This window comes from Clytia hemisphaerica, unplaced genomic scaffold, assembly GCF_902728285.1.
Source record: "Clytia hemisphaerica strain Z4C2 unplaced genomic scaffold, Clytia hemisphaerica genome assembly, whole genome shotgun sequence".
Lineage (NCBI taxonomy): Eukaryota > Metazoa > Cnidaria > Hydrozoa > Leptothecata > Clytiidae > Clytia > Clytia hemisphaerica.
In genome coordinates this window covers 1,609,075-1,636,739 of record NW_027104175.1, presented here as the reverse complement: position 1 = coordinate 1,636,739, position 27,665 = coordinate 1,609,075, and the positions used below count along the sequence as shown (strand labels likewise).

At 34.0% G+C, this 27,665-nt stretch overlaps 3 protein-coding genes across 4 annotated transcripts in view; 2 read left to right on the top strand and 1 right to left on the bottom strand.

Annotated features, from left to right (window-relative positions):
- The window catches only part of LOC136814452 (uncharacterized), a 792,139-nt gene that overhangs the window by 275,873 nt on the left and 488,601 nt on the right, over window positions 1–27,665 (top strand). The window lies entirely within an intron of this gene.
- Window positions 64–5,243, top strand: LOC136814415 (stomatin-like protein stl-1). The gene is given in 14 exon segments (XM_067070958.1): window positions 64–163; window positions 641–790; window positions 1,302–1,401; window positions 1,741–1,799; window positions 1,921–1,993; window positions 2,199–2,258; window positions 2,556–2,590; window positions 2,592–2,613; window positions 2,754–2,800; window positions 3,185–3,230; window positions 3,538–3,650; window positions 4,026–4,064; window positions 4,419–4,508; window positions 4,912–5,243. Coding segments are annotated over 14 exon segments (1,071 nt in total). The 5' UTR covers window positions 64–103; the 3' UTR covers window positions 5,089–5,243.
- Window positions 6,423–27,665, bottom strand: part of LOC136814414 (uncharacterized) — a 48,580-nt gene continuing 27,337 nt past the window's right edge. Inside the window, exons 1-8 of one of the 2 annotated variants that reach the window (XM_067070956.1) lie at window positions 11,196–11,365; window positions 10,191–10,678; window positions 9,395–9,600; window positions 8,778–8,981; window positions 8,261–8,363; window positions 7,618–7,756; window positions 7,132–7,310; window positions 6,423–6,780 (exon numbers count right to left, since the gene is read on the bottom strand). In XM_067070956.1, coding sequence (XP_066927057.1) covers window positions 6,440–6,780; window positions 7,132–7,310; window positions 7,618–7,756; window positions 8,261–8,363; window positions 8,778–8,981; window positions 9,395–9,600; window positions 10,191–10,678; window positions 11,196–11,296 — 1,761 coding nt within the window. In that variant the 5' untranslated portion in view covers window positions 11,297–11,365 and the 3' untranslated portion in view covers window positions 6,423–6,439. Of the gene's footprint in view, window positions 6,781–7,131; window positions 7,311–7,617; window positions 7,757–8,260; window positions 8,364–8,777; window positions 8,982–9,394; window positions 9,601–10,190; window positions 10,679–11,195; window positions 11,366–27,665 lie in introns of those variants that run through there. The other variant, XM_067070957.1, reaches the window with a different exon arrangement.

Below are 27,665 nucleotides of genomic sequence, written 5' to 3'. Positions count from 1 at the left end.
ACTTTTTCTTGTGTTTGAATCAATCTAATGTTTATTTTAAGCTTATTACATAAATTTTTGTTATTATAAGGTGGAAAAAGGGAGAAAAAAATTTCATACAAAAATGGCTCACTTAATTAGAAGATCAGCAAATGATTTGATGCGACAGTCATTTCTAAAACAGGTAAACTTTGTATCTCTATCTAGGATTCTTGAATTTTCTTGAAGGTTGTTTAATATTACAGTAAATGAACAAGTAATAAAGAAATAGACCTACCTTAATTCCATTAAATTTTGTGCGCCTCTTATTTTCGCGCCTCTTATTTTCGTGCAGCTCCTAAAAAATATTATTTGCGCATCCTTTAATTTTTGCGCATCTTGCAATTTCTGGGATATTTTTGAGTGTTTTTAATGATTTAAAGTGAGTTTTGAGGCATATTTATCATGAATCTAGGTCCCATTTTATTAAAAGAGCCCTAAGTTGAGATTTCTACACATTCAGAACGATCACTAATTTGCGCACCTTTTATTTTTGCGCGACAAAGTGTGCAAAAATTAATATAATTAAGGTATGCAAATTTCCTCATAATAATTTTTTCCTGACCCTTTCATATTTCAAAGTTATCTTCTAAAACCCCCCTAATCTGGAACCTTTTTTTAGAATGGGTTTGAAAGAACAATGGTTGCCACATACATGTCAGGAGTTGGTATGAAAAGGTCACTGCCACACAACACAATTGTTAAATTTGTGCCTCAACAAGAAGCATGGATTATTGAAAGGTTTGGGAAATATCATGCAACTCTACTACCAGTAAGTTATTTTATATGAAAGTTTTGGATTTTAAAAGGACATGTGTGACAAATACTTGTTTAATCCGTCTGGATGAATGATTCTTTTTATTTAATCAAACTACCTCAAGGGAAGAAATTTTGGCGGAAAGAAATTTAAATTTATAGGTCATTCGCCAAAATAGATTCTCGCCAAATTTAATTTTCTTTCAATTTAGTCTATTTCTCCTAAAAACCCCTTTTTTTCCTCTTTTTTCAGCTAAAATATTGAACAAAAATGTCACCAAAATTAAGTCTCACCAAATTTAGAAATTTTATTAAATTGCCAAAATAAATTACGCCAAATTGCACCAAAATTGGCGAATGGGCTTATTCGCCAAAAGAAATTTCTTCTCTTAAGGTAAAATGGAATTAAAATTCAAGTTTAATTAATTTGCTTATATGTTTGAGGACTGGAAGTTGTGGTTATAAAACTTTTATTTGACCTTTCCCATTTACAGTATAGAATACAGTACAGTATTCTCTTGTTATAGGGTCTGAACATTTTGTTACCCATTATTGATGAAATCAAATATGTACAGAGCTTAAAAGAAATTGCAAGCGAAGTCCCTCAACAATCTGCCATTACTAAAGGTAACCACGTGTTCAAATCAAATATATATTGTGAAGATCAGAGACCTGACCTCAAGGAGAGCAAGTGTTGAAAATATTAAATTAAATAAAGATGAAACATAAAAAAGGACTAATATTTTTATAATTGTATTTTTTTCTGTTTTTTTTTTAATTTTTCTAAATATATAAATCAAACCAATCAAATATTCTGTCAAGAAATGAGAATTTTATGCGAAAAAGAACCTTACACAGTAATGATTGTTGATTATATTACGATGTTGCAGTTTTGTTGTTTTACACAAAACTCTCCAAACAACGTATAAATTTTTTTTTGAGACATTACTTACTTTCTTTGTCTAGATAATGTGACGTTACATTTGGATGGTATCTTATATTTCCGTGTTGTGGAACCATACAAGGTACTCAATCAGCCTTAAAAAACACTTATGTTTCTATCACCCTGAATAAATCTCACATTTTGTCCTATCTCTAAATTCTTCTTTGCTAGAGAATTTAAAGTTTTTTTTATTCTTGTTTTAGGCCTCTTACGGTGTCGAAGATCCACAATTTGCTATTACTCAGCTTGCACAAACTACAATGAGATCTGAATTAGGTATATAGATTTTTAACATTCCCGTGAAAACTTTCAGGTAACCTCATCTAATTTTACAAATAAACTGACCAAGCAAGTAATACTGTTTTAACATGCCTGAATCCTGTTTTAAAAGATTTACCAAGACTCGAAACACAAAATAGATTTGAAAGATTTAATGAAATGCCAACCCCTAATCCTAAAAGTTCTTCTTGTTATATCTCAGGTAAAATTGCTCTGGACGATGTTTTCAGGGAAAGAGATGCCTTGAATATGATGATTGTTGGTAAGTAGATATTATTATATATTATTGCTCTTGTAGTAATAATAATAATAATAATAACTGATATTTTAAGTAGCTGGCCATGGAATAACGACTCAGCTTTTAGGCTTTTTCTCTAATTTTTTTATGAATAAAAATGAATAATGAACTTTTTTTTCAATTATTGTTGTTCATTTTCATCTGGATGATGGTTTTTAACAAACACTTTTTAATAATGCTTGTTACATTTTCACTTTGTAACGTTGTGAGAATTTTTTGTTAACCTTCAAACATTTTATCCGAAACTATTTAAATTTTTAGAGGCCATCAATAGTGCAGCTCAAGTTTGGGGCATCAAAATGTTTGAGATATGAAATTCGTAAGTGAAATAATGTTGTTTATATCAATTTTACTAAATTTAATTTTGTGTTGTTTTGATCACCTTATGTCAATCTCCAGGGTTTAAGAGATTGTAACAAAGTGCCCACCATCTACTATACTTTTATGTTTTTTTTACAGGTGATATACAACTTCCACCCAAAGTTCTTGAATCTATGCAGATGCAGGTTAGTGTTGTTTTCACCATTCACTGTATCGATGTTATAACTTGGAAACAGCATTTCTTGGGCTAGATCAAGGGGCTATTCATGATATGCACCATTGCAATGTCCTCCACGAACCCAACAGCTGATTGATTAAAAGTGACGTATTGAATGTTTTACGTCACTTACAACCATTCAGCTGTTGGGTCCGTGATGTAGTGCATATATCATGAATTTTGGGCTATTTGATGGTTGTATTAATTGCAATGTTATTTTGTTAGTGGTTTTTTATAAAAAGAACATATTTTGATCTATATTATTGAAACTTGCCGTTCTGTTTATCGTGTAAAAAGAAAGTCTTTATAGAACTTTCCGTAACTGGTACTTTAATTTTCTCTTTTTTTTCAGGTTGAAGCCGAACGAAGGAAAAGAGCTGCCGTGTTAGAATCTGAAGGTTCACAATTTATTTCTGAGAATTCTGATCAATTATACCGTGTGATTGGATTGTACTAGCCTCACTATTTACCGGTGTTCCAACTTGCAGTCCGTTTGAATTTTCTAAAATGGATTTCCCTTGGATTTTTGTCCAATAACAAGCCCTAAAAGCAGTAATTTCATAGAATTGGGGCTTTATTTTAGGCGTTCCATCCACATTCACCAAGGCTAGCCTATGGCTAAGGCTTTTAACCTATTGAAATTATGACGTGGTGATTGTTGAATTTATCAGATTATTGACCTGTTTCTTTAATCTTCTTGTTTAGGAGAACGAGAAGCACAAATCAACAGAGCGACTGGTGAAGCAAATGCTATCCTAGCCAAAGCTAATGCAAGGGCAGAGGCTATTGACAGAATCTCATCCGCTCTTAACCAATCGGTAATTTTGTTTAGGTTTCATCGGTAGATTTTAATCTGATAATAGGAAAGACAAAACTATTTTGGTAACTTTTATCTACTCTCGGGTACATGTCCTGGGTGGAAAATGTTTGAAAAGGAGGCTAATACAGCAGAATTAAGACAAAAAAGGGAACTTTCAAAAACATTTTCCCAAAAATTGATAAGCGGGGGGGGGGGTTGGAATAAGAATGTCCTGGGTGGAAAATTTTCGAAAAATTAATTAGAGGGGGGACGGCTATTAGGTACCCGAAAGTAGCCTTTTAACAGTATCTTTCGATAGTGTTCTTTAATTAATGACCCGACCATAATTGTATATATCCTTTGGTTAAAGATCATCTGGCTTATTCATTTTTAGTCTGGTGGCCAAGCTGCTTCATTGTCAGTAGCTGAACAGGTAAGGTTTGTCTTAATTTCTTTTGATTTATAAGTTACGTTCAAATGTAGGTTTTTTGAATTTCTATTATGAGCGACCTTTTCATTAAACTTGAAGCCAAAGTAAATTCATGAAATGCACCATTGCAATGTCTTCTGACATTACATCACGGACCCAACAGCTGATTGGTTGTAAGTGACGTAAAATCAGTCAATACGTCACTTTCGACCAACCAGCTGTTGGGTCCGTGGAAGACATTGCAATGGTGCATATCATGAATAGGTATACTCCGTTCACATTTATTATTAACGTTTCTTGTATGATGAAGTAGTAACATTTTGTTTTTCAAAATTGTCCTTCTTCTTTTCTATCTAGTATATTCAAGCATTTTCGAATCTGGCGAAGACGACAAATACAGTTGTGCTACCGGCCAATGTCGGTGACGCCTCATCTATGGTCGCCCAAGTAAGTTTCATAGGATATAGTATTGTCTTTCTAAACAATACTTGAGTACTGCACTAATGGTTTAGTGTGGTCACTTAATTCCCACTAGATTCAACCATAAGATTGATAATACTCAAGGGTTTATTATAATATTAATTGTTATATAATATGATTTATCACAGGGTTAAGATAAACCCTTAGAAAACCGGGAAGCTAAAACCGCCTGACTTGTAACAAAACAGAACAAAATAATCTGAAATGTTTGATTTCAAATCGTGTCCCTTACAGGACCAAGTTCATCCAGGGACATGAACCTTTGATAATTTCTTGGAATTTGCTAATCCATATCTTGTGCAATAATAAAAAACAAGTAAAAATTATTGTCAGTTTCACTTAATGTTTGCAACACCATTTCATTTTCTAGGCAATGGCTATCTTCAATACAATGTCAAAATCACATCCTGAGACACCAGGAAACGATCCAAAGCCACCTTCATCGTCAAAATTCTCAAACACTCCAGATGATATAGGTTTCTCTGGCCCACAGCTAAGTAAACATGATGAATTTACACTTGCTAATTCTCACACGAGAAAAAGGTGAAATAGGTTTTTAATTTCTTGATGTTTTTTATTTGGAATGGATTTCGAAATTTTTTTCACAACTTTACGCTGTGCTGTCTTAACACTGGCACCAACAACAAAACAAGAAAAATATTTTTACGATTTTTCATGTACAATGTTATAAACAGTTGAAAATCTTCAATGCTCTGGGATTACTTTGACCCCTATTTGAGAAGTATGGAGATCTTGGTCACGATAATAAACTATCAATTCGTAGACAGATTGTCGTCATGGTACTGTTGAATTATAATGTAAATAATACAACATCAGAATTATGATAAATCAAAAATATATTTTATATTTTCTGTAATAATAAATTCTTTTGTTTTGTCTTTTTTGTGTTCAGTTTTACATTTGGGTCATGTGGTAATTATTCCAAAATTCATTATAAATCTAATTATTAATCAAAATATTTTAAACCATTAATGTAATTGAGCTGTCCATACCAAAATTGGTAGAGCGGCATTATGCATAAATGAAGAAACCTTTTGTCCAGTACTTAAAGTTTCTACGTTTGTTTTTATTGTATAACCACTAATATCACTATTTAAATTCGATTTAAAAAATATATATTAAAATTATTCTATTTAAAAAGGGCAGGTATTACCTTAAGGGAAGAAATTTTTGCGGAATTTAATTTTGTGGATTGAGAGAATTTTTTGCTTACAAAATGACCTATTTTGCCCTAAAAACAACAATTTTAGAGGTGATTTTTTTAAATCCTGAGAATATTTGTGTTTCGCGAAATTTAATTTCGTGGATTTGTCAAAAAACCGCGAAATTAAATTCCGTAGAAATTTGTTCCGTGAAAGTTTCTTCCCTTAAAGGGAACGACGCATGGTATATTTATGAAATGCTGATCTAGCATTGGCACAAACACCCATACGGAGGAGTATTTAGGAGTGCTGGATCATAACAAAAACCAAAAGTGACTTTATTTCAAAAAATATATTCAAAAAAGTGAATATAATTTACTATAATGTTCAACAACAACACAAAAAGACTTACATAAAACTGAAAGAAAAAAAGAATGTCTTTTTCTTTTGAATGAAATCGAGTGTTTCTATTTTTAAATGAAGACATTCTATTGTGAATTTATTCGAAAACTTCTTTGCAATCTTTTTGTTTACATTTTGTCTTCATTCACTTTCGTTTACTGTTGAAAACATAACAAAGTTTTAGCTATACTCTCAAACCACGTATAACTGTCGGTTAAGCCAATCAGCTTTCGGGCTGACATCAGCATGTATTTCAGAGTATACCATGGAACTACCAGCAACTCCGACCCCTACTATAAGTATAGCGCTATTCCCTTTAAGGTATGCGGAGTCTTATTTAGTAAGCCAATACGTATCGAAAACTTGTCCAGATTTATTGAGCACCCATTCCCATTTCAAAGCTGTACTATTAACCACTTCCACTTTGCCATAACCATAATCAACGTAGTGATATGCTGACCAGGGCTTCGGCAACCAAGCATCAGGATCTGTTGATCGACCAGCTGCACCGATCACCATATGGACTGTACCCTCAGTTTTGCTGCATTGTTGTTTGTACACACGACAAGTTCGCTCATATGAGTGATAGTGAGCCCAGAATGCCAAGTCTACATTGTACTTGTGTAACAAATCTTCGAATAAACGTTGCATGTTCAACGACACCACATAGTCATCTATAATATATAAAAAAGGTTAACCATAACAATGTGTCACATGAGAGTTGGTGAAACCAAAAGGGTATGCAATATTTTCGGCTTTACCTCACTTAAAAAATTAGACCTTCTACAAGAAATTCATATAAAACTCTTGAAATCTACGCAAAAATTTCCATCTAAATACCTTCCAATATCTTATCAATTATGAATACTTTGACTGTTGTTTTATGAAGACTCAAACTTGGCATAATGTAATATGCATATTGCGTGATGCTAACTCCCATGTCCAAGATGTATTGTCCATGTCCAGATGATGTCCATGTCCAAGGGGACATTTTCTTCTGGAAGAGTCAAATAGAAACACCTTACCTGGCATCAAAGCACTACAATACATCGCGCGATGGCCACCGATGATGATCCATGGTGTTTTGGTCCGATCCACACTTTTTAAGTCTTTCTCTAGCCATGTGTATTGTGGAGATTCGGGTGAAAAATCGTGTTCTGTTGACATCATGATGAAATGTACCATACCGTAGTCGTAACTGTACCTGTTTGAAAGATATTCATGAGAGATCAATGCAGTGTGACCTTTTTTAGAGGATATGTTTACACACCACAGTCTTAATCGTGGTTGTTTTGCTGTTAAAAAGATTTTTAATGAAGGCTTTGTTGAGTTGTTAAATTTAAATGGGGGTCATAACGGCTTGACAAAGATTAATGTGATATATTTAGAGAGGGTATTGTTTATTTCAAGACGAACACTCTTTTCGGATGAAAGTTTCCCATGATTTTCAAACAGAGGCAATTTACCCATACTCTCATTTCTTATTCACGAAAGAAAGATTTTTCTCTTACCACCAGAGTTTGTTCCCAGTATTTGGCATGTGAAATCTATGGTACATTGGTACACCACATTCCCCATTTGAATCATCACCAAGGTTTCCCCAGGCTGGATGGTAGCCTTCTCCTTCTGCATGACTTGGATCGTGCTCACCTAATGGTCAAATGAAAAAGTTTGAAATTTTTGGAGAACAGTCTTCATGGAGTTAGTAGTTAATAGGTTACGTCATATCTTCCTTTGTTTTGAGCGTAAAACTAAGGCGTAAAAGCCTAGAGCTGTCTATTGTGTAGACTAGTAGTCCAGTAGTAGTAGTAGTTCCATTCGTGTTGTTATATCTAGAAAATAATCGCTACGAGTCTTCCCGCCTAGTTATGTATTCATGAATCTCACCAAAAAAGCGAGTTCGTTTTTCTTCACGCCTTTGGTCCCCATGAACATAGAAATCGCCAAAATCTGTTCATTACGTAAAAAACAGTGAAACATAGCTATCACGCCTCTAATTTTCTGTCTCTCACGCAATCACACAAGAAAAAAAAACCAATCTCGCTACCACACAAACCGCTGGGGGACTCCAGCAATATCCTGACTATTTATTGAGATTTTCGTTCAAGAACCTCTAGAGAGAATTCATTGAAAGAATGATTTGTGTTTACCAACCTCCATAAGTATGATCATATTCGTGGTTACCAATGCCAACCATGTAAGGAAGTCTTGACGCGTATGGTTCTATCAGTGTGAAGTATTGATCCCAAACGTACGCCTTCGGATAAATATAGACAATTGGTTCACATTCCCCACCTCTCTTCTTATGAGGCGAACAAAAATGGCTTAATGTTCATTTAGAGAAGTGTAGCATTAAATTGTACTTCAACGCTTTTTTAGAGGTCTATGATACAGATTAGTTCCTTTCAATCTAAAATTAACATTCTCCTCGAAATCATTTACAGTCAGTTACGCCATGTACTTATAAGGAATTAGTGGATCTACAAGAAGTAGCATTGAATTCATGATATTCACCATTGCAATGTCTTCTGACAACATCACAAACCCAACAGCTGATTGGTCGCAAGTGACGTAAAATCAGTCAATACGTCACTTACAACCAATCATCTGTTGGGTCCGTGGAAGACATTGCAATGGTGCATATCATAATTCCGAAAGAGAAAGCACATACATATCCTAAAGCATAAGAGATATCACCATTATGGAAAACCAATCGAAAGTCTTCATCTTGTTGAAGGTTTAAGATGACATTTTTAGCTGTTGCTTTTCCTTGTGGTGCGTTATCTGTGCCTTGATCACCATAAGCGAAAAATTTGTACGGTGTTTTATCACCGGCTGGAATGGCTGTCATGAAGGAACGGATTGAACTTGTATTCTATGTGTTAAAATAAAATTGAAAGAAGTGATGTTAAAGGAGGACTAATGATTATGCTTTGAGGCTTAATAAACATGCATTTGCTGGCGAAAACTTTGTAAATTTGATACAACCATTAATTCTCTTTCTTCAGTCACTCATTCGCTCATTCACTCCCACAGACTCGCTCTTTTTATGTGATTAAGCTAGTTACACGTAGGACATTTAAAGGATTTTTGATTAATTTCACGGTGTCGACAGCAATCCGGTTCGGCTATATTTGAATTGAACGAAGAATGAAAGAAGGGGATTGCTTAACATTAAATGTCATCACTCAACCATCAGATATATACTGGTAAAGGACCGATCGATATTGTGCGATCTCGTACGATGCTAGTGGCACTTAATTGGTTAATTATATAATTCCTCTTTACCTGTTCATTTTGAATGGTGTAATAATATTTAGTGTTTGGTTCCAGTCCCGTCAACAAGACATCATAAATATAGCCTGGATCCCAGAAACCAGTATCATTAGCCGGTGAATGGCATAAGTCTCCAGCTTTGTATGTGTTTGAAGTGAACTTTGTTTCTTTTTGTCCCAAACTTTCCGTAGTTCCATAATTCACGATGACTTCTTGGGCTATAATGGTTAGAAAAGATTTTTATGTATTTTCAGTTATTTTATATGTCATTTGTATGTGATTCTTGATGCTCTAGAAGGGCGAGGGATTTCTCTTGACTTTTCATAAAATACCGGCACTTTCACACGGAACTAATTCACCCTGTAGTCATGACGTACCAAAGTAGGCGATCGTTTAATACACGTTTTTTTTTGTTTTTTTTAAGAAACACACTTTTAAGAAACATGAGGCTCAGAATGCCTAAAAACTAAGAAACATTCTGAGGCTGAGAATGAGAAAATAGCATTTTTTAATTCGTTTTTTTTTTAGCCTTCTAATCAAGGTTCCAGAAATATACATACATAACAGTTAGAAACACTTGAGAAAGTCAGAAAATCAATAGAGAAGATAGGAAAGTACCGTAGATTAGTCAATTAGACTATTGTATTATCGACATGCGTCCTTTAAGCTTGACAAAGTTTAGAAACATGTAAGAAACATTTAAGGCTCAAAAGGCCGATTTCTTAAGAAACATTGAGGCTGCTTGGGAAAACTAGTTTCTTAAAAAAAAAAACGTGTATTCCCCTTTGTTTTTGTGTATTCTTCTTACCTTTGCTTGAGACCCACATGACTCTCATTTGTGTAGGATCACCAGTCAATGATAAATGTATCTGATGAATAGCCAAGGGTCCTCCACGAAAAGTGATTACACTACTAGTGGCTGCCAGTTGACCAGCCTCGCCCACCCAACGGAAATATTTGAATACACAATTAGTTCTCATATTAAAAACAGGAACAAAGTGTTCTCCAAAACCTGCTTTCCATGATACCGAAACATCAATGTTAAAATAATCGAGGTAATGTTTCGGGTTGTCATCATCTGGGCAATATAAAGAGATGAAATCCTTCTCATTCGGCTCCGCGACGCCATACCAATTGACGGCAACAAGGCCACCGTTTTCAGCTACCTCAGGATACACTTTTAAGGAAACACTGCTAGCATCCTTTCTAGAGATTTTAGTGACGAACTTATTGGGAATGTCTTGGTTGTATTGCTTGCTACCACGATCAATGAGCTTGCCATTGTCAGCTAGTTTTCTAATGAGTGAAAGAAGGCGTGTTCATATTTTCAATCACAATTAGCTCAAAATCAACTAGACCATATATATGACTAGACGGAATTTCCTCTACTTTATTTTTTAGTATAAATCTTCTTGTTGTTTGTTGCAAGCCGAGGCTAAGAATTTTCCAACAGAGCAAACCCACTGTTAGAGCCATATACGAGGTTTGAAGCTACACTATTGGTGGAGATTATTCAGTGTTTTTTTCCAGAAAAATAGATGAATATTGGGGTGGAGGATTTAACATTTTTTGGAAATTAACCCCCCGGACATTGTGACTTTTGACAAGGACAAGGATCAGTTAATCCCCTGGACATTCAAAATTACCCTCAAACAGAGCAAAATTACCCCCAAACAGAGCAAATTTACCCGGACAAGGCAAAATTTTGTAGATCACTAACCCCTGGACACTATATCCTCCACCCCTATTGTACGAATATTTTCTGGAAGAGCCCTTTCTGTTCATCCTCAATGAAAAAATCTAATAGGAATACCTGAAATATGTTGGTATAGATTCATCATCTTTCATACAAAATGAAAACCCAACACAAATGCAAAACAGAAATCCTACTAAAACCCTCATCTCGTTTCTCATGTTTTAACTCAGGATTCCATAACACAAAAAACCTACATCAGAGACATGGTATACATACATACAACCTTTTTTATCAGATCTTTGAATCTCGTGACCTGAGCATTTTTTATAAGAAGATATAAAAATGAGAGTTAGTCCTTCCTGAAGTGCTAAGATGGAGTCCCTTGAATTCAAATGGTCTGAGATTAAAGCACATGGAATAAATTCTAAATCCCTTCAGATTGAATGAAGAATGCTACCATAATGAATTGAAAAAATGCTTATATATTCTTTTCATGAACAGAATTCATATCTTCTGTCTTTCTTCCTTCTTATAACCTCCATGGTGTGTGTCCAATTTCAATGTTCAATTTATTTTTGTTTTCTTATTAAGAAAACCATGGTATGTCATCACTTGTTTTTTTCGGTATTTTGATGTTGTTGACTTACTTTGTTTACAAAGAGATGCTTTTGTGATGTAACTTAAACATTTTTGTATAAGAACCAGTAAATTTTTAACGAGGCTCGACTGTTCTATCCTGCTCTTATTCATAGGGGTACAAGTGAGGTATTTTAGGATTTGTATCCAACTTTTACTATTTTGACCCCTAAATTGCTTGAAATTGTGTAATGCGAGGCTCAGCGCTGTTCTTAAATTGTCTTATCGTCATTGTCCTTATAAAAGAAAAATAGTATTTATTAACACTGAAAGGTCATTAAGACCCATCTATATGGGACAGGTTTGCGTAGAAAATGTCCCCTTAAAAAGTGATGTTGACGTTTTTTGTGCCGTTGGAGAGATTCTTTCCAAAACTTTTGGAAGTTTTTCGTTAAATGTTGGTTCATGTCAGGGTTTTTGAAATCATGATCCTTTAAGAGAAAAATTATTATTTTTCTGTTCGTGGGACTCTTTCAATGGTGGTCTGGTGTAAAAAAAAGGTACCATTACTGCTCGAACATACAGGGTATACATATTGTCTATTTGCATCATGATGCCTTGCGCATGTCAATCCTTCCCTAGACATTATACACGGTCTCCGGGGTCCCCGTTACTGTAATTAATTTAAACATTTTTCATGTCAAAATAAAAAATAGTCACTTGATAAATAATATGCATTGAAGAGCCTAAGAGGCTTACCCTATAACATGTTCATTTTCGGTTTTTTATTAATTTATAGGAGACAAAAGATGAAAATTAAAAAATAGAACATCAAAGGTTAGCATTATGAGACTAGTCATTTTTGGTTTATGCTTCGAATTATGCAATTCATCAATCACTTCATCAAACCTTTATTGGACCTTGCCAAGAAACAGCAAGAAAGAAACAAGTAAGATGTGAAATCTAATCTCAGGTACCTCTAAAAAACGCTGAGAAAAGGTTGGTAAAACTTTTAAATTTTAAGAAACGGGGTACATCTTTGAAATTCTACTTTTATGTCGTGCTTTCTATATCAGATTTTGCAGGAAAGCGACACAATAAAATAAGCAGATCCTTCGAGCTTTACAGGACCCACAACGAGCACTAAGCGGGACAAAAGTAAATTGGGTCACATCCCTTCAAAGTAGGTCCATTTCCCCCGCCATTTTCTCCCTGCTTTGGAGGGCTGGACTTTTGCTTCAAGAAAGATATGAAAAACCTGAAAACATATTTGAAGTAAGCAAAGTTTCAGAAAAGTATTCAACATTTTTGGTCCAGTAAAAAAATATTCATTTTTTTCATCGCAAGTCAAAATCATCCGCTGAAGATGTTTTTTTTCGACGAGGGAATGTATATGCGGACTAGCATAGACTTTTTTAAACATTTTTCAAAATTTTTCATTCAATAGTTACGAATCCATCCTGTATTCAAAATGCCAAAAATGATCTGTATTTACCATCTTTTAAAATGACTGATAAGATGTAGATATATGACGCTGGTATAAAACGGGTATGATTATGAGATTATGTCGAATTAACGGTCAGATTATCTCTTGCTTTACCTTTAGTCACTCAAGTGCAAACAATTACATGCGAACTTTTATCATCTTCTAAAACCGATCAGAGCTGAGAATTTAAAATCCTTGCTAAAAAATAACCCAAGCGATGCGACACCCTTGTCTTTTCGTGACCTGTAAAAAAGAACGTCCGCTGGTGGATACTGCCCCCTTACTTTCAAACCTTACCTATTTTCCCATGACTGTTTTTTTAATCTTTTACTTTAGATATGGAATTTTGTGCAATGAATGATGGTATCTCATTATCGATCAATCGTGTGTGACGTTCATGGGAGTGAAATGTCTTTGGATAGAGGTATGATAATTTCTCATGTTAGGATATTTATGTGGGCGACTTAAATGGTTCCTTTATTAATAACCATTTCGAACCCTCGCTCTCCTTTTTTGGCTGCCCAGTGTTAGGTTTGTAATGTTTTCAAAGCAGACTCAAGAAATTCACAAGCTTTTTGGGAAATTGATGAACAACCCCCCCCCTCGCCACAACGTTTTTTCCATTATTTGGAGAGAAAGTTGCTTAATCTGTTAGTGTTAAGGGTTTTTTCGACCACGTTTAAAGTTCAATTAGTGTGCTTGATTGATACCGATAACGCAATATCTCATAAATAACCTATGATCTGCCAATATTTTAATGTAACCGTGGTTACCCATCTCTTGGTGACGTCAAAAAGGTGGATCTTATCTATTTGATGATTTTCCATTTCCAAGTTTTTTATCTGATATCTGATTTCCTAATGAGTTTCATATAAGGAAGAAGTAGCTTGGTTTTTACCCACGACACGATTCCTCTATTCTCCCACAATCACACAGTTCTCCATAATTCTCTTTCTCTATCTCCAAGTTTGGCGATCGAGTATGTTGTATTGCGTTTTCGAATTTTTTTAAAGTTCTTGCATATTTTTATCGCGTTTTTAGTTTTGGAGCTTTTTTTTCGTTCAATATCTGGGTATCGTTTCTTTTTATAGGGGAATGCCATTTTTTGGGGGGCCTTTGTAGGGGGGGAGGTCAAATAAAGGGGTGTTTGGAAATGTTGGTCAATCTGGTCATATACAAATGGTCACAGTCTATTTTAAAGTTAAAATATTCACCACCAAAACACAAAAGTGTATCATTTTGATAAAAACGCTAGTTATATTGTTTTCTTGTGAAATTGTTGGCTCAAGACTTTATACATTTTGTACTCTTTGATCCCGTTGGTGGCAGATAGAGCGAGTTTCCTTCAAAATGGATTTTCTATAAAAAGGGGGTTAAGATTTCATTACAGAAGGGGGTGAAATACGAGGGGTAAATCACTCGAAAAATTATCGTACACCTCTACAAAAAGTCAAAAAAAAGTGAAAGAAAAAGTCAAAGAAAAAGTCAAAAATTCTTAGAAAAAAGTCAAAAAGTCAAATAAAAGTCAAAAAAAAGTCTTGAAAAAGTCAAAAAGTTTCTTGAATGGGTGGATGGGTGGAGCATAATTTATGGGCGGTTGGCGTTTTTGGACAGATTTGGGCGGAAAATTTTAGGCGCCTGAAGGCGGTGGGCGTTTTTGTCGGGAAAAAGTACAAATGGAAGTTTGAAAAAAGTCAAAAAAAAGTCAAAAAGTCAAATGAAAATTCAAAAAGTCAAAAAGTATCGTACACCTTTTTTCAAGTGATTTACCCCTCGGTGAAATAAACATGCGAGAATAGTCATGCCCCTCTTGAAACTGTTGTTCTGAAACTAGAAGGCTAAAAGTTTTGTTTGTTTACTTGCTTGCACCTCGGAGAAACATTAAAATGATTAAAATCCACCCCTGTCTCAGTAACAACACGGTTTAGCAAGTAGGAATAAACGAATGGAAAATATCGCTTTTCCAAAGTCGATGACTTTCTAACTGTTTGTAACTTAAAATTGTGTGGTTTTCTAATTTGGACTGGGAGATTGTGGGGATCAGGGACTATATTTGGCTAGTCTTGGGTTTGACATTGGAAATTGGAAATCTAAAATAGACTTTAAAAGGTTCATAATTCCATTCTAAAATAGTATAATAGTATAATTGAAATGTCATTTGTTAGTCAAAATGGTCAGTAATTTTCGCATGAGACTTTTTATCAAATTGATACAAGCCTAGACAGATATGAAATACCTCTAACCATTAACGACATACACAGAAAGTCGCCTTTTTGACCACTTTTGATGTTACCGTAAAACACAATGATTTGTCATTTTAACTGGACGCTGTCATTTCTTAATTGTAACCGATGACATATTTGTCATAATTAATGCCATTTTGGGGAATCAGAATCTCATCTTCCCTCTTCCTCTTGCACTTGTCTTAGAATTGAATTCGCTCTTCCATGATCGAAAGGGAAGGATTGAAAGCCAAATCCTACTCCTCTTGGTTCAGAATATCTTGAATTTGCAGCAATGATTTTTTTTTTTTTTTTTTTTTTTTTCGTAGTAGTATTTGCATTGATAAAGAGATATAAAAATTGTACACGGTAATGTTGCTAAAAATAGAGATAAGGGAAAAAAATTCCTAAACTAAAAATATTCGCAGGAGTTAGAAGAAGACACTGCCTTTTCACCTATCCCCTTGAAGCGAAGTTTATTTATTTGCAGTCTAAATAAAGCGAGAAAATTGAGAGATATTAAAGAGTATATATGTATATATGAAAAATAGAAAAAAAAAAAAATAGAGATATATGTAATAGATCAGACGTTATAGTAAAAGAATTAAAAATATCTTTCAATGTCAAGGTTCATGATATATTGTTTGACAGATTTATTGAAACATAATTTAGATTTTTCAGTGCAGGTTTTTTTGAGTTCTTTGTTAAGCACATTATTCCACATGAAAGGACCCCGGTATTTGATTGAAAATCTTTTTACGGATAATTTCGCGCCTTGGATCTTAAAAGCGTTTTTTGAATACCTTGTTTGGTATTTGTGTGAAATTTTCGGAAATTGATCTAAGAAAGACTTTGGGCAGGTGTTCGTTTTGACACTACCCATAAAAGATATTGTTTGCAGAATATTTAATTGGTAAATACTAAGAGCGCCGATATCTTTAAAGCGATGACTAATCGGAGTAGATTTCTTTACACCAAACATAATTCGCATTGCATGATTTAAAATGAAATGAAAAACTTGGACTTTGTTAATCCTCCCGTACAATTTAGGCCTGTGAGATCAAGTTTCTTGGTAGGATCAGGGTAGCATAAGATATCTATCCACAATCTTGGTGAGAACGGGTGTCCTATCCTATCACACTTTTCCACCGGCAAGTAACCTCCCCCCTATCCCCCCCCCCCCCAAAAAAAAAATTGTTTGAAATGAATTTTTTCACATTCTCAAGTCTCCACCATAAACATCGATATTGAAGGAGAGGGAGTAGACAAACAGTTCTATCCAGGATTGTACCTTTGATTACCCAAACCGAACGCGTGCCACTTCAGGAATTTTTAGGACCCCGGTGAACTAATACGGCATTTTGGGTAAAAAATGCAAAAGAATATGCACGAAATTGCAAAATATTGTGAAGGTAAACAGATCGTTACATTTGGTTGGAAATGCGCATTTCCTCTTCATTAGTTGTGGTGAAAAGTTTGGTTAAGTGAGTCATTGTAAACAAGTAAAGGTGGCATTTGTAAGATTGATTCTTCCACTACACCTTTTTCATAAGAACATAAAGCTTCGATGGCCTAAATATGAAGAAAAAGTTCAGAACAATTTAAGGCTTTGTGAACTTTAAAACATCCACTTTCAAAATAAAAACTTATAAAACATTTTTAAGCTTAAAACTCAAAAACTTCAGAACATCTGAAGGTTTCAAAAATTTTGGATGCTTTTAATAAAGAGATTTTCAATGTCAGTTCTACGGGAAATATGGGTAATAATGATGAGTTCTTTTGCTTTTCGCACACTCTCTAGTTAGTGCAAATGAACATTTAAAATGTGCAATTTTGGCATTATGAAAACTACCAAAAATGGTATGAAAAAACAAAACAAAAACACAGCTGCTTGTGTCGTTTTGTGTACGAGGACAATCCAAACCAACTTGAATCACATAGTTACCTCATTATTATACAAAACCATCTCACAGCGAATTCCGGACATTCTTGAAATGATTTTAAACCATCCTTTTATATGTACCAATTAATGATATAAACTTTTACTAGTTCCTTTTTAATGATATTTTGTAAAACTGTGTCTTATAAAGTGACAGACAAAGAAAGCCTTGGAAAATCTATCTCGGAAATTGAGAAATTGGTACCCCTTCCCACTGGAAAAATTGTCCCGCTGAAAATAATCATATAATGCAAATCCTCACTGCAAAATCATATTGTGCTATTTTTTCCATCCCCTCTGAATTTTCTGGCTCGAAAACAATGGAATTCAAATCCCCAGCAATAAAAAACATGGGAATATCAATCCCCATCGAGTTTTGGTCTGTTATTTTTACCCTAACTGACTGAGAAAATCCTACTAGATCTGTGAGGGTTGTTTTACAAAAAGTCTAATAGAAGAGTTTTTGAATTCCCGATGAAATAGAAAGTTGTGAAATAACCAAACTCTTTCAACGTTTTTCTCCAAGGGAAATCTGCACAGATTAGAGAAAAGCATTTTTCCCTTTTAATTTGAAGTATGTAACATATGCACGAAAGCTAAGAATTAAACTAATGGCGCAATTTTTTGAAATGCTGCCCAGGAAACTTTTCTTATATTTTACACTCTTACAGTGAAAACCTTTATCAAACCATATATCCTGGCCAATTTTGACAAGTTGTTTGCTCAACGGAACTGTTCTAGGCTATGGTGTTGTTTTGGAATTATTCCTATCTGTTTTTGAGCCTCATTATTCCTTATAAGAATTGTTCTAATACAAGAGTGAATGTTCTTGCATGCACTTTTCCATCCATCAGTCTTCAGATTGTCTCGATAATCTCTCAACACTTTACCTCGTTCATCTCAAACAACTTTGTCCCTTTTCTCGATGTAGACATGATTACTAGTAGTTTTTGTAACATGATTATATTGTTTTGGCCTTTATATCTAGACTTGTTTTCCTGCGAACTCTAATATAAATTGCAGATCTTTACAAAACCGCAGCTAGTCTAAGAAGTCTAAGGAGTTAGTGGAAATGCGAACTCTGATCTGCATTCTCAGTGACAGCAGGTGACAGGTGCAAGAAACGAGAGAGTCGATTTTTATAATTTGTAAATTTTGAAATATACAACACCTTGTACCAATGAGGGATGGAGAAGGTTTCGACCACTTTCATAGTCTTTCGTAGCTTGTGTTATGACCTGTCAAAAATTGTTGACGTTAAAGTTGTGCTTTTTTGATGCCGTTGATATTGACTAAATTCAGTGAAGCTTACATTACAATGAGGCAAGGTTGCGTCATCCATCAAGTCTCCCCAGTCTTGTGAGTTTTTATAATGTTTTATGAGTCGATGATGTTTTACGATTCTAAGACTCGTAAAGTAAATCGCAATCAAGTAAAAATAATGAGATGTTACTTTCTTCAATATCCTTTCATGTATGAGAAAGGATGTATAAAAAAATGCCAGAAAATATGCCTAGGACAAATAACACCAGGAAAGACAATGTGCTCAATTCAAATCTAGACATGAGGATTGTATCTTAGAAAAAAGCACCTTAAATGGAACTAATCGTTTCCTAAAATGTATTTTTTCTTTCCAAGGAAACTCGGCTTTCGATTAATTTCCGAAAGCATTTGTCGGTAGTCGGTTCCCGGTTGTCGGAAAACGAAAATTTTTTCTCGTTCATCGTTTGGTGATAAATGATCAAAAATGTCGGGTTTTTTATTTCAACCAAATTCTTTTTGTTGTTTGTTTGTGTTGTGAAATCACGTTTTCAGGAAAAAAATGTAGGTTTATTTTTATCAATTTGTCAGAAATTTAAGTTCTTTCCAAGGTTTTACAGATTTTCATTTTGCTAAACGTATGCTAATATCAGAATTAACTTTGCTAGCAAATCTAGAACTTAGACGGGTTAAACCCACATAAGCTTTTCTTGTTCTTATAAATAAATGATAGACATCTATATCTAAACTTAATCAGGAAATTCAAAATTTTATGCATCCAAAGAGTAGACAAATTAATAAACCGACATTTTTTATACCAACTCGCTGAATTATCGGATCAAAGAAATTGACCAATGTACACGTTTTTTTTTCTTGTAAAAATATCAAAATTTTTGAAGCCTTCGAACTTTCTTAGTTTTTTTTTTTAGTTTTAAAAAGCCTAAAAGGTTCTTAACATGTTCTTAATTTCAACATTTTGTCAGTATTTTGGCCCTTTTTCCTAAGATATTCGGTGTTTAAGAGCCCGCATAGCCTTAAAATATTCTTTAACTTGTTCTTGATATTTTGGCCATCGAAGGTTTATGTTCTTAAATAGTTTGTTCTTATATAAAAAACGTGTAAGACAGATCACAAAGGCCGCTTTTTATTTATTTATTCCTCGTTAATTATCTTTCTATTTAACATGACGTCACCAAATTAATCTTAAAAGCGTAATTCATTAGAGAGTGTTCTTAATTAGTCATTCTCAGACTTTTTATTTACTTTTTTATGTGATATTAAAACCTAAATATATACTCAACCTAATCCTTCCCTGTTTTAAGCTTATATGTTTATATGAGAGCTTAAAATTTCTCATTTGTAGTTCTTATGTTTTGTAATGATGTCAGATTTGTACAGTCAAGACCTTCAGATCACATGCTTTTGATATAGGAGAGAGAATAGATGAACTGATTTCATTGTGACATACTCGGGCTTGGTTACCAAGTTTTTTGAGAGATGATACTGGTTCATCTTTGTTCTTGTAGCTTACTTGTAAATTTTTGCTGAGGATGAACTATTATAAATTTTTCAAAATTCGAGCCTAAAATTGTTCTTATTTTTAGGGCAAAATTGAGCCACTCTCGGAGCCTTGTACCCTATTTCTATAAATTTTACCTATGTCATTATTTCAGGCTCAAGGCTGTTTATAACTGTTCATAATTTGTTCATAAATTGTTCTTATCTCTTTGTGCTTCATTCTCATGCAGATACTTTAATAAAAAAAGGTTTTATAAGGAATTGTATGGGTTTCCCATTCTGATCTTTCCATTTTATGGTCAAACTTTGGATGTTCTTATTCTATGGTGTGTTGATGAACAGCAAATGTATGAGGTTACCAATATAATAAAGCAACAAAATAGCAATTTTAAATGTTTCATTGATAGTATCCTCTATCAAGAAAAGAGAGGAAAATTTGATACTTGTAAACAACTTGCTCACTCATCTTCTCACCTTCTCTCCTAGCTTTCACAACTTCTCTTCTTTGTACAAACAAAATACTTTTCACGTACTTAGATGATTGCCTTAAGTGAAAAAGAGGGAGGAGTCTGTTACAAGTTTTCAAACATGAAGTTCAAATGGTACTCAGGCATTCATCCATTCATTCAGTCATTTTTTTACTCAGTCATTCGTCAATGATCAAGTAGTTGTACGAATATTTAATTGATCCCTGACCTCCCGACGACGTATCTAAACAAACTCTGAACAAATTTTCTAATACAACTGTGATTAAATCTATTTTCGGAAATTATTGATCGCTGAAAAGGCCCACCCTATTGAGATCTACAGTCTGTTTAGTTTTGAAAACATTGTACCAAAGATGCTAAAGTGAATTCACTCAAATTGATTGATTGATTGATTGATTGATTGATTGATTGATTGATTGATTGATTGATTGATTGATTGATTGATTGATTGATTGATTGATTGATTGATTGATTGATTGATTGATTGATTGATTGATTGATTGATTGATTGATTGAAATTTGATTTTTCAGTGATAAAACGACTCTCGTTTTTTATTTCATATGTGAAGTGCAGGAAATTAGTTCTTTGCTTAATTACGTTACTGTTGCTAAGTGAAGAAAGATACTTTTACCATTTAAAAGGCCGATGGAGCCATTTTAGTAACCTCTTTCCAAGATACACAATGAACAGTTTTGTATATACAGTAAGTATAGCCTCTTCCAACAATTACAAAATGTCTCTTATTCTTTTGTAAACAAGTTGGCATTAGCAGAGAGGTCTGGGGCGAGGCATGGACGATGCCATTCGAGGCTGTGGTGGACTGGACCATGGAGTATGCCTTTTTATTTAAGTTGTTGAGCTATTGAAGTATTCAAAGAAGGGTCATGAATAATCCATTTCTTGAGAGATATTTAGAAGATGAGCACTTAGTTACCTTATCGGGGAAAACTTCGTCGGGGAAAAGTGACGAAATTTCGGCCAAGTGACGAATATTTTTCCCTGACGAAAATTTTCCCCAGCCTTAATGCTTTTACCAACTACCAGCAAGTGACGAATATTTTTCCCCGACGAAGTTTTCCCCGATAATGTACTTAGTTTCTCGTTCCATTTTCAATTATATCAAATATCAAGATGCGTGACCTTAAGTAAGAAAGGAAACAGTCTCTCAGATAATTGCAAGAGGTCTCCACAATACCTGATGATAAATGCCAGACTCGTAGTAATCCAATCAAAACGGTACAAGTTTTATTCTCGTTGTCCTTATTGTAGACAAACGGCAAGTCATCATTTATCAATGATAAAGTTTCAATTTATTTGATGAAAAGAATACATAGCTCAAGTAATTTGATAATGTTTTCGTCTAGACGCACACAGAGACGTGTTGGTAAAGAGTACGTGTTACGTTGCTGTCAAAGAGTTGTCAGATGTTGATATCTGCTCTACCAGTCGTTTATTGCCCTTTATTGTTAGGAGTTTAGTGTGATTTTTTGAGAGGGAGTGGCACCTCTGTTTTGTCTTTTAGCAACAGCATCTATGTAAAGGTCTGGGTTCTAGTGAAAAAGGGGAAATCGTTGTGACCTTGAAAGTATGTTTGCCTGTTACTCCCAACCTTTGCAACGACTGGGAAATCTTTTGGCGGTTTCAATGTTCAGTAATTTTGTGGTAAAAAAAAACTTGTGTTGTGCAAAACCACGTGTTTTAGCTGCCTCTTTTAAAAGATTTCGATTTAATATATCACGCTGTTTATAAGAAAAGTATACTGTGATAACCTTTTGGAAAAAGCTCGATGTTCCTGGAGTATAAACTTTTACCTCAATGAATGTTCTATTATCTCCATAAATCTTCTTTGTTCTTTGGAACATTTGAACAAGACCTACGTTCAGCTCTCCGGTAGGCTTTTTAATTAGAAAAATATTTCATCAAAAGCATCGAGATTTCCTATCAACCTGCACAGCAGTTTTGTATCTTATTAAACCAGCTAGAGATACCTTTTACTGTGTAAACAAAACTCTTTGGAACAGGGTGCTCTGAGAGAGAAGAGGAGAAAAAGCTCTGCGAAATTTCCACTGCTTCCAAGATTACTATGTACTCATCTTTCTTGGCAGTGAGATATTTTTTTGCTTCTTTAGATAGCAGTAGAAAGAAAAGTGTCAGTTTTCATCTAATCCTCGTGTTGTCTGTTGATTCTGTTTGCTTTTTGGTATGACTAATACACTGCATACAAACATTGCAAAATCGTCAGACGTGCACTCAGAGAACTATCCTTTACATATAAGGTTTGACTGGGCGTTAACTCTTTGGAAACTATGAATTTCAGGGTTACAGAAATATCATTCCCTCGAGAACGGACCGAGTCCGAAACATGTGGAGAAAAATCAAAATATGATAGCCGCATTCTTTTTCATCGTTCAACATAAATTTCGGGGTTGTAGATACATAAAATGCATTACATAAAGAGACAACAGGGAAAATAATTCATCTGGCTACCTTTTTTTTTGCGTTCAATGTTTATTATAAAAGGGTTAAGCTCTTCTTTACGTCAATTCGGTGCTCAAATTCCATTTTCGGATACTTTCAACATTTAATGAGCAGTAAACCCTCTTTTTTTTGATGGTATCAAAACCTGTTTATTTTTGCATAACCATGCACTTGAAATGTTATGCTAAATGGTCTGCGAAATCACGCATTGGCAAAGTTTGTATCCGTTCGTACTCGTCAAACCGTTTAACAAACTAGGGTATAAAAAAATCTTCACAACCTCAATATTATTAAAGACATTTTTATATCGCCAGTATTTTACTTTAGAGAGAATTTAAAGTTAAATCAGGAGAAGTTCTTTAGATTTTTTAAGTCAATTGTATTTGACTATCCCTAAAATGGAGGAGTGGTGCCCAGGCCTTTTTCTTCGATATTCGAACATTTAAACAAGTGTGACTGGATTAAACTTTACATGGGTATCAATAACTTCGGCTCTCGCCAATGACCTATTGTTACTGGCTTGTGAGGTGCGCGCTCTTTTTTTATATAATGGTTTGCTGAGTCAGCATTGTCGGTAAAACACAAAGAGATTTTCTCTAATGAAGGTGTTAACTCCATTTTCGCGCTTTTTCTTTTTTTCGAGTTAATCATGTCATTATTTGGTACTTCCGCTAATTGTCGTTGTTTTAAAGCGGTCGCTCTCGGCTTATTTTGTTTTACATTCATTGTAAATTTGTCGCTTCCTTACATTTCTAAAGAAAAGGTGTGAACAATTTATTGTTGGACCTTAATCACGCTTAAATAGCGTAAAGAAAAAAATTTGTAAGACTCTCTATAGTTTGCAGACAAAGGGTGTTTCATGCTGATTTCGCATTTAATTGAATCACATCTTTTTAAAGATTCACGGAAGAGCTAATTAGAATTCAATTTTCGCGTGCGTCGAAAAAAATAGATTTTGAATTAGTTCGGTCTCTTTTTGACTGTTATTGTTTCAAACTGTTTTAATTTGGTTCCACTATCAAACTTATTAATAGAGAAAATATTGAATTAATATAAACTGTTAAATTTTCATTTGTTATTTTGCAAAGCAGCAGTGAAGTATGTCTGGTTGGTTGATTCAGTCGCGTGGACGTGCTTTCATAATTCTTCTCTGTTAGTCAGAATATACTTTCCAGATGGGTTCTACCAAGCTGTTGGTTTTTGGTTGGTTGGGCAATTTTAAAAGAGTGGCTAGATCTACATTGACTAGAAATTTTTCTCAGTTTTCACTCATATTGTTTGCAGCTTACTTGGAACTTTAGAGAGAATGTTCAACAATGGAATTTCTGAACAGATAACCGCGGGCATACAGTAGTTAGAATTATTAGCTTCGTAAGTTTTCTCTGAACTGTACCTCTGGAAAGGTAACACCACTGGTTGTTTTTCGCAAAGATTGCCACGATTCGCCTTTAAATGTTGCGTCATTTTTTGGGTAAATAAAAGGGGTCTGAAATATTTCCCCTTCTGTGCAAACCATGCTCGAAATTTCTTATATGGTTACAATAATAATGACTTCTCCAAGTTGGAACAAAGGATTGACCTTCTTCTGCAAAGCGTAATAGCTTTAAATTGTCCCGGATTTCAAGATTATAAGAACGGATTTATAAGAACAAACTATATAAGAACAAACTATATAAGAACATATGGCTTCAATGGCCAAAATGCTAAGATCAAGTTAAGAACATTTTAAGGCTTTGCAGACTCGAAAACACCCGATTTTTTGGGAAAATGGGGAAAACAAGAACATTTTTAGGTTTAAAACCCAAAAAGTTAAGAACATCTGAAGGCTTCAAAAATTTTGGATGTTCTTATAAACCGTGTATTTGGAATTTACCTGATGGGATTTTACCGTAAGTTCTTGGATAGTTAACGGGGTAGCTGTTTGTTTTTCGAGTTTGTTTATTTATTTTTGTTTGTCTGTTTACAGTTTTATACGTACACTTCAAATTTCCATTGTCTTATGAAAACCTTTAGAATAGTGTTATTTTCCCCTGATACATGCATTTAAACCTGGGAGCGAAAAAAGCTCCCCACTTCATTAAGTATATGGCATTGAATGGAGATATATCGAAACAGTTTTGCTTTGGAAGTTGGGAAAATTTATGATTTCCAGACGGTTTTTGTGTGGTTTCGTGAATGAAAAAGGGGTTCTAATAATGAAAAAGTTTTGGTTTACACTGGGTGAAAAGCGAGATTTCCAGTACATTGGAAATACCAAAAAAGACCAAAAAATGTCTGGAAATTCCACATTTTTTGGGATTTCTGGAGGCACGGAAATGTCAAATTTTCCAAATTTGGAAACGCCACTATGTGACATTCGCTAAATTCCCAGACTTTGAAATTTCATATTTCCAGAATTTTTTATTAGTTTTAAATGTCATATTTTTAGAACTTTCGAGAATAGTGAAAATATCAAATTTCCCAAATTTGGAAACGCCACTATGTGACATTCGCTAAATTCCCAGACTTTGAAACTTCAAATTTCCTGATCTTTTTTAAGTTTTAAAATTCATCTTTTTTGGAATTTCTTAAGGAATGGAAATGTCAAGTTTTCCAACTTTGGAAACGCCACTATGTGACATTCGCTAAATTCCCAAATCTTTGGAACCTCAAATTTCCTGGTGTTCTTTTCAATCTAAAGGTCATCTTTAATAGGTTTTCAAAAGCTTTAAAAGGACTCAATTACTATCTGAAAAAAGACAATGAAATCTTCTTTGAGAAAGACTACAAAAAGATGTTGAAATAAGAAGAAAGTAACATTTTCTTTGACAAAATGTTCATATATTCTTCTACCATACAGTACATTATATATTTATTGTAACATGTTTCATTTCAAAAATAAAAAAGCTAAGATGTTACAAAAAAATCCGCCGAATCCCCCATCTCAATATCCATCCAATTCCTGTCGAGTCTTTATTGGTTTATTAGAGCCTCACATACGAAATTTTGTGTATAATAATCAGTTGTGTGTATCATTAAAACTGCGTGATTCTCGATTTATTTTACACATCCTACACGTTTATTTTTATTACATTTCCGAGTTTAATTTTTGTATATGTATGTAGCGAAGAAGATGAGTTTTAAGTTTTCAAGCCACCGATAAAGTCTGTCATTCTGAAGCGTCGTGCATTGATATACTTTCCATTGGAAATCCAGAAGAATTTACTTCACCGACTGCAACAAGATTTCATTGAGCAAAGGCTTCAGTTGAAAGTCTTTCTACAATAACAACATAACGATGATAACAATTTTGAAGGTAGAATGGTTCCATGGTTGCGTCAATACTGAATTTGTTTCCATTTCAAGTATTTTTTTCTAAAAACAAAATAAAAACATTAAATAATATGAAGAAATATAACTTTGCAAGGCAAAAGTTCAACCTAAACTCAACTCAACACCACTTCATCTGAGAGAAATAATGAAATAAACGTTTAAAACTTTCCACATGTCCGCTCAAAATCACATGATTGAGTACTTGCATTTGATTGGCTAGAGATATTGTATAAATTCTCTTATTAATTATTTTTGACCGACTAAAGTGGTTTCAATTGGAAAATTTTATATGGAAAAACTTGTTTTTAAATTTCAAAAGCGATAAGAATGGAATAAAATTGATAAGACTTACCTGAAAAAAGTTTGTAAAAATAAGACGCATCAAACTTGGTTTGCTATTTTCTTCTGTACAAAAGCTCAACACAATGTTTATTGAATTAAGATAATAAAACACATTTTCTTTCTTTCGGTTTCTTTCGTTGAAAATAATAAACAAATCTAATAAATAAAGGAACTTTACGTCATAACAAAGGTGGTTCAAAAGTAAATTCTTTAGAGAGCAATTACTTCCATATAAGGAATAATAACAGAAAAGAAACACTTTGCTTTCATTAATTTGTGTGCTCTTTTTATCTTTGTACTAAAGCTCCATGTTTCAGCCTTCTTTGAGAAAACCTTTTGAATTTTCGAGAGTTTTTCACAAAATTTGCTCCTAATTTTTCTAAAGTCATGACATGACCCACCTTTGAAAGAAAAATATTCTCCATTTCTGTGATTTTGGGACCCTTTGGGAGAGTAAGCTATAGATTTGTACCCCTTTGAGGGACTTTGAGGTATAAAAAAAGGTACGCTTATGGCTCGCACATATCGGTCACCTCTTTTGGCTGAGTAGCCTCCCGGATCTTCAAAAGTGCTCCTTGCATCTCATATCATAACATATACATACTTTTTGCCACCGCTATGCTTATAAAGAGGGCTGCTCTGAACCTGGAAGAAAATAATCTTTGGGGAATATCGGAAAAGTGATTTTTGCAGTTCTTTTCAATTTTGGGATTTTCGGCTATTTAGTCATTTCCAAGGTATCGAAAAAGTCGCCTTTTTATTTTTTAGAATCTCTGAAAATTCATCTTTTAGGTCTTTCTAGCGACAGAAAATATGAAATTTCCCGAACTTTTAAGAAGACCATAAAATATGAAATTTCAAATTTTGAAAGATCTAAATATATCAACTTTCTGATATTCTCAAAAATTGAAAGTTCAAATTTCCAAAAAAATGGGAATATCACTTTCAAAATTGGAAATTTCTGG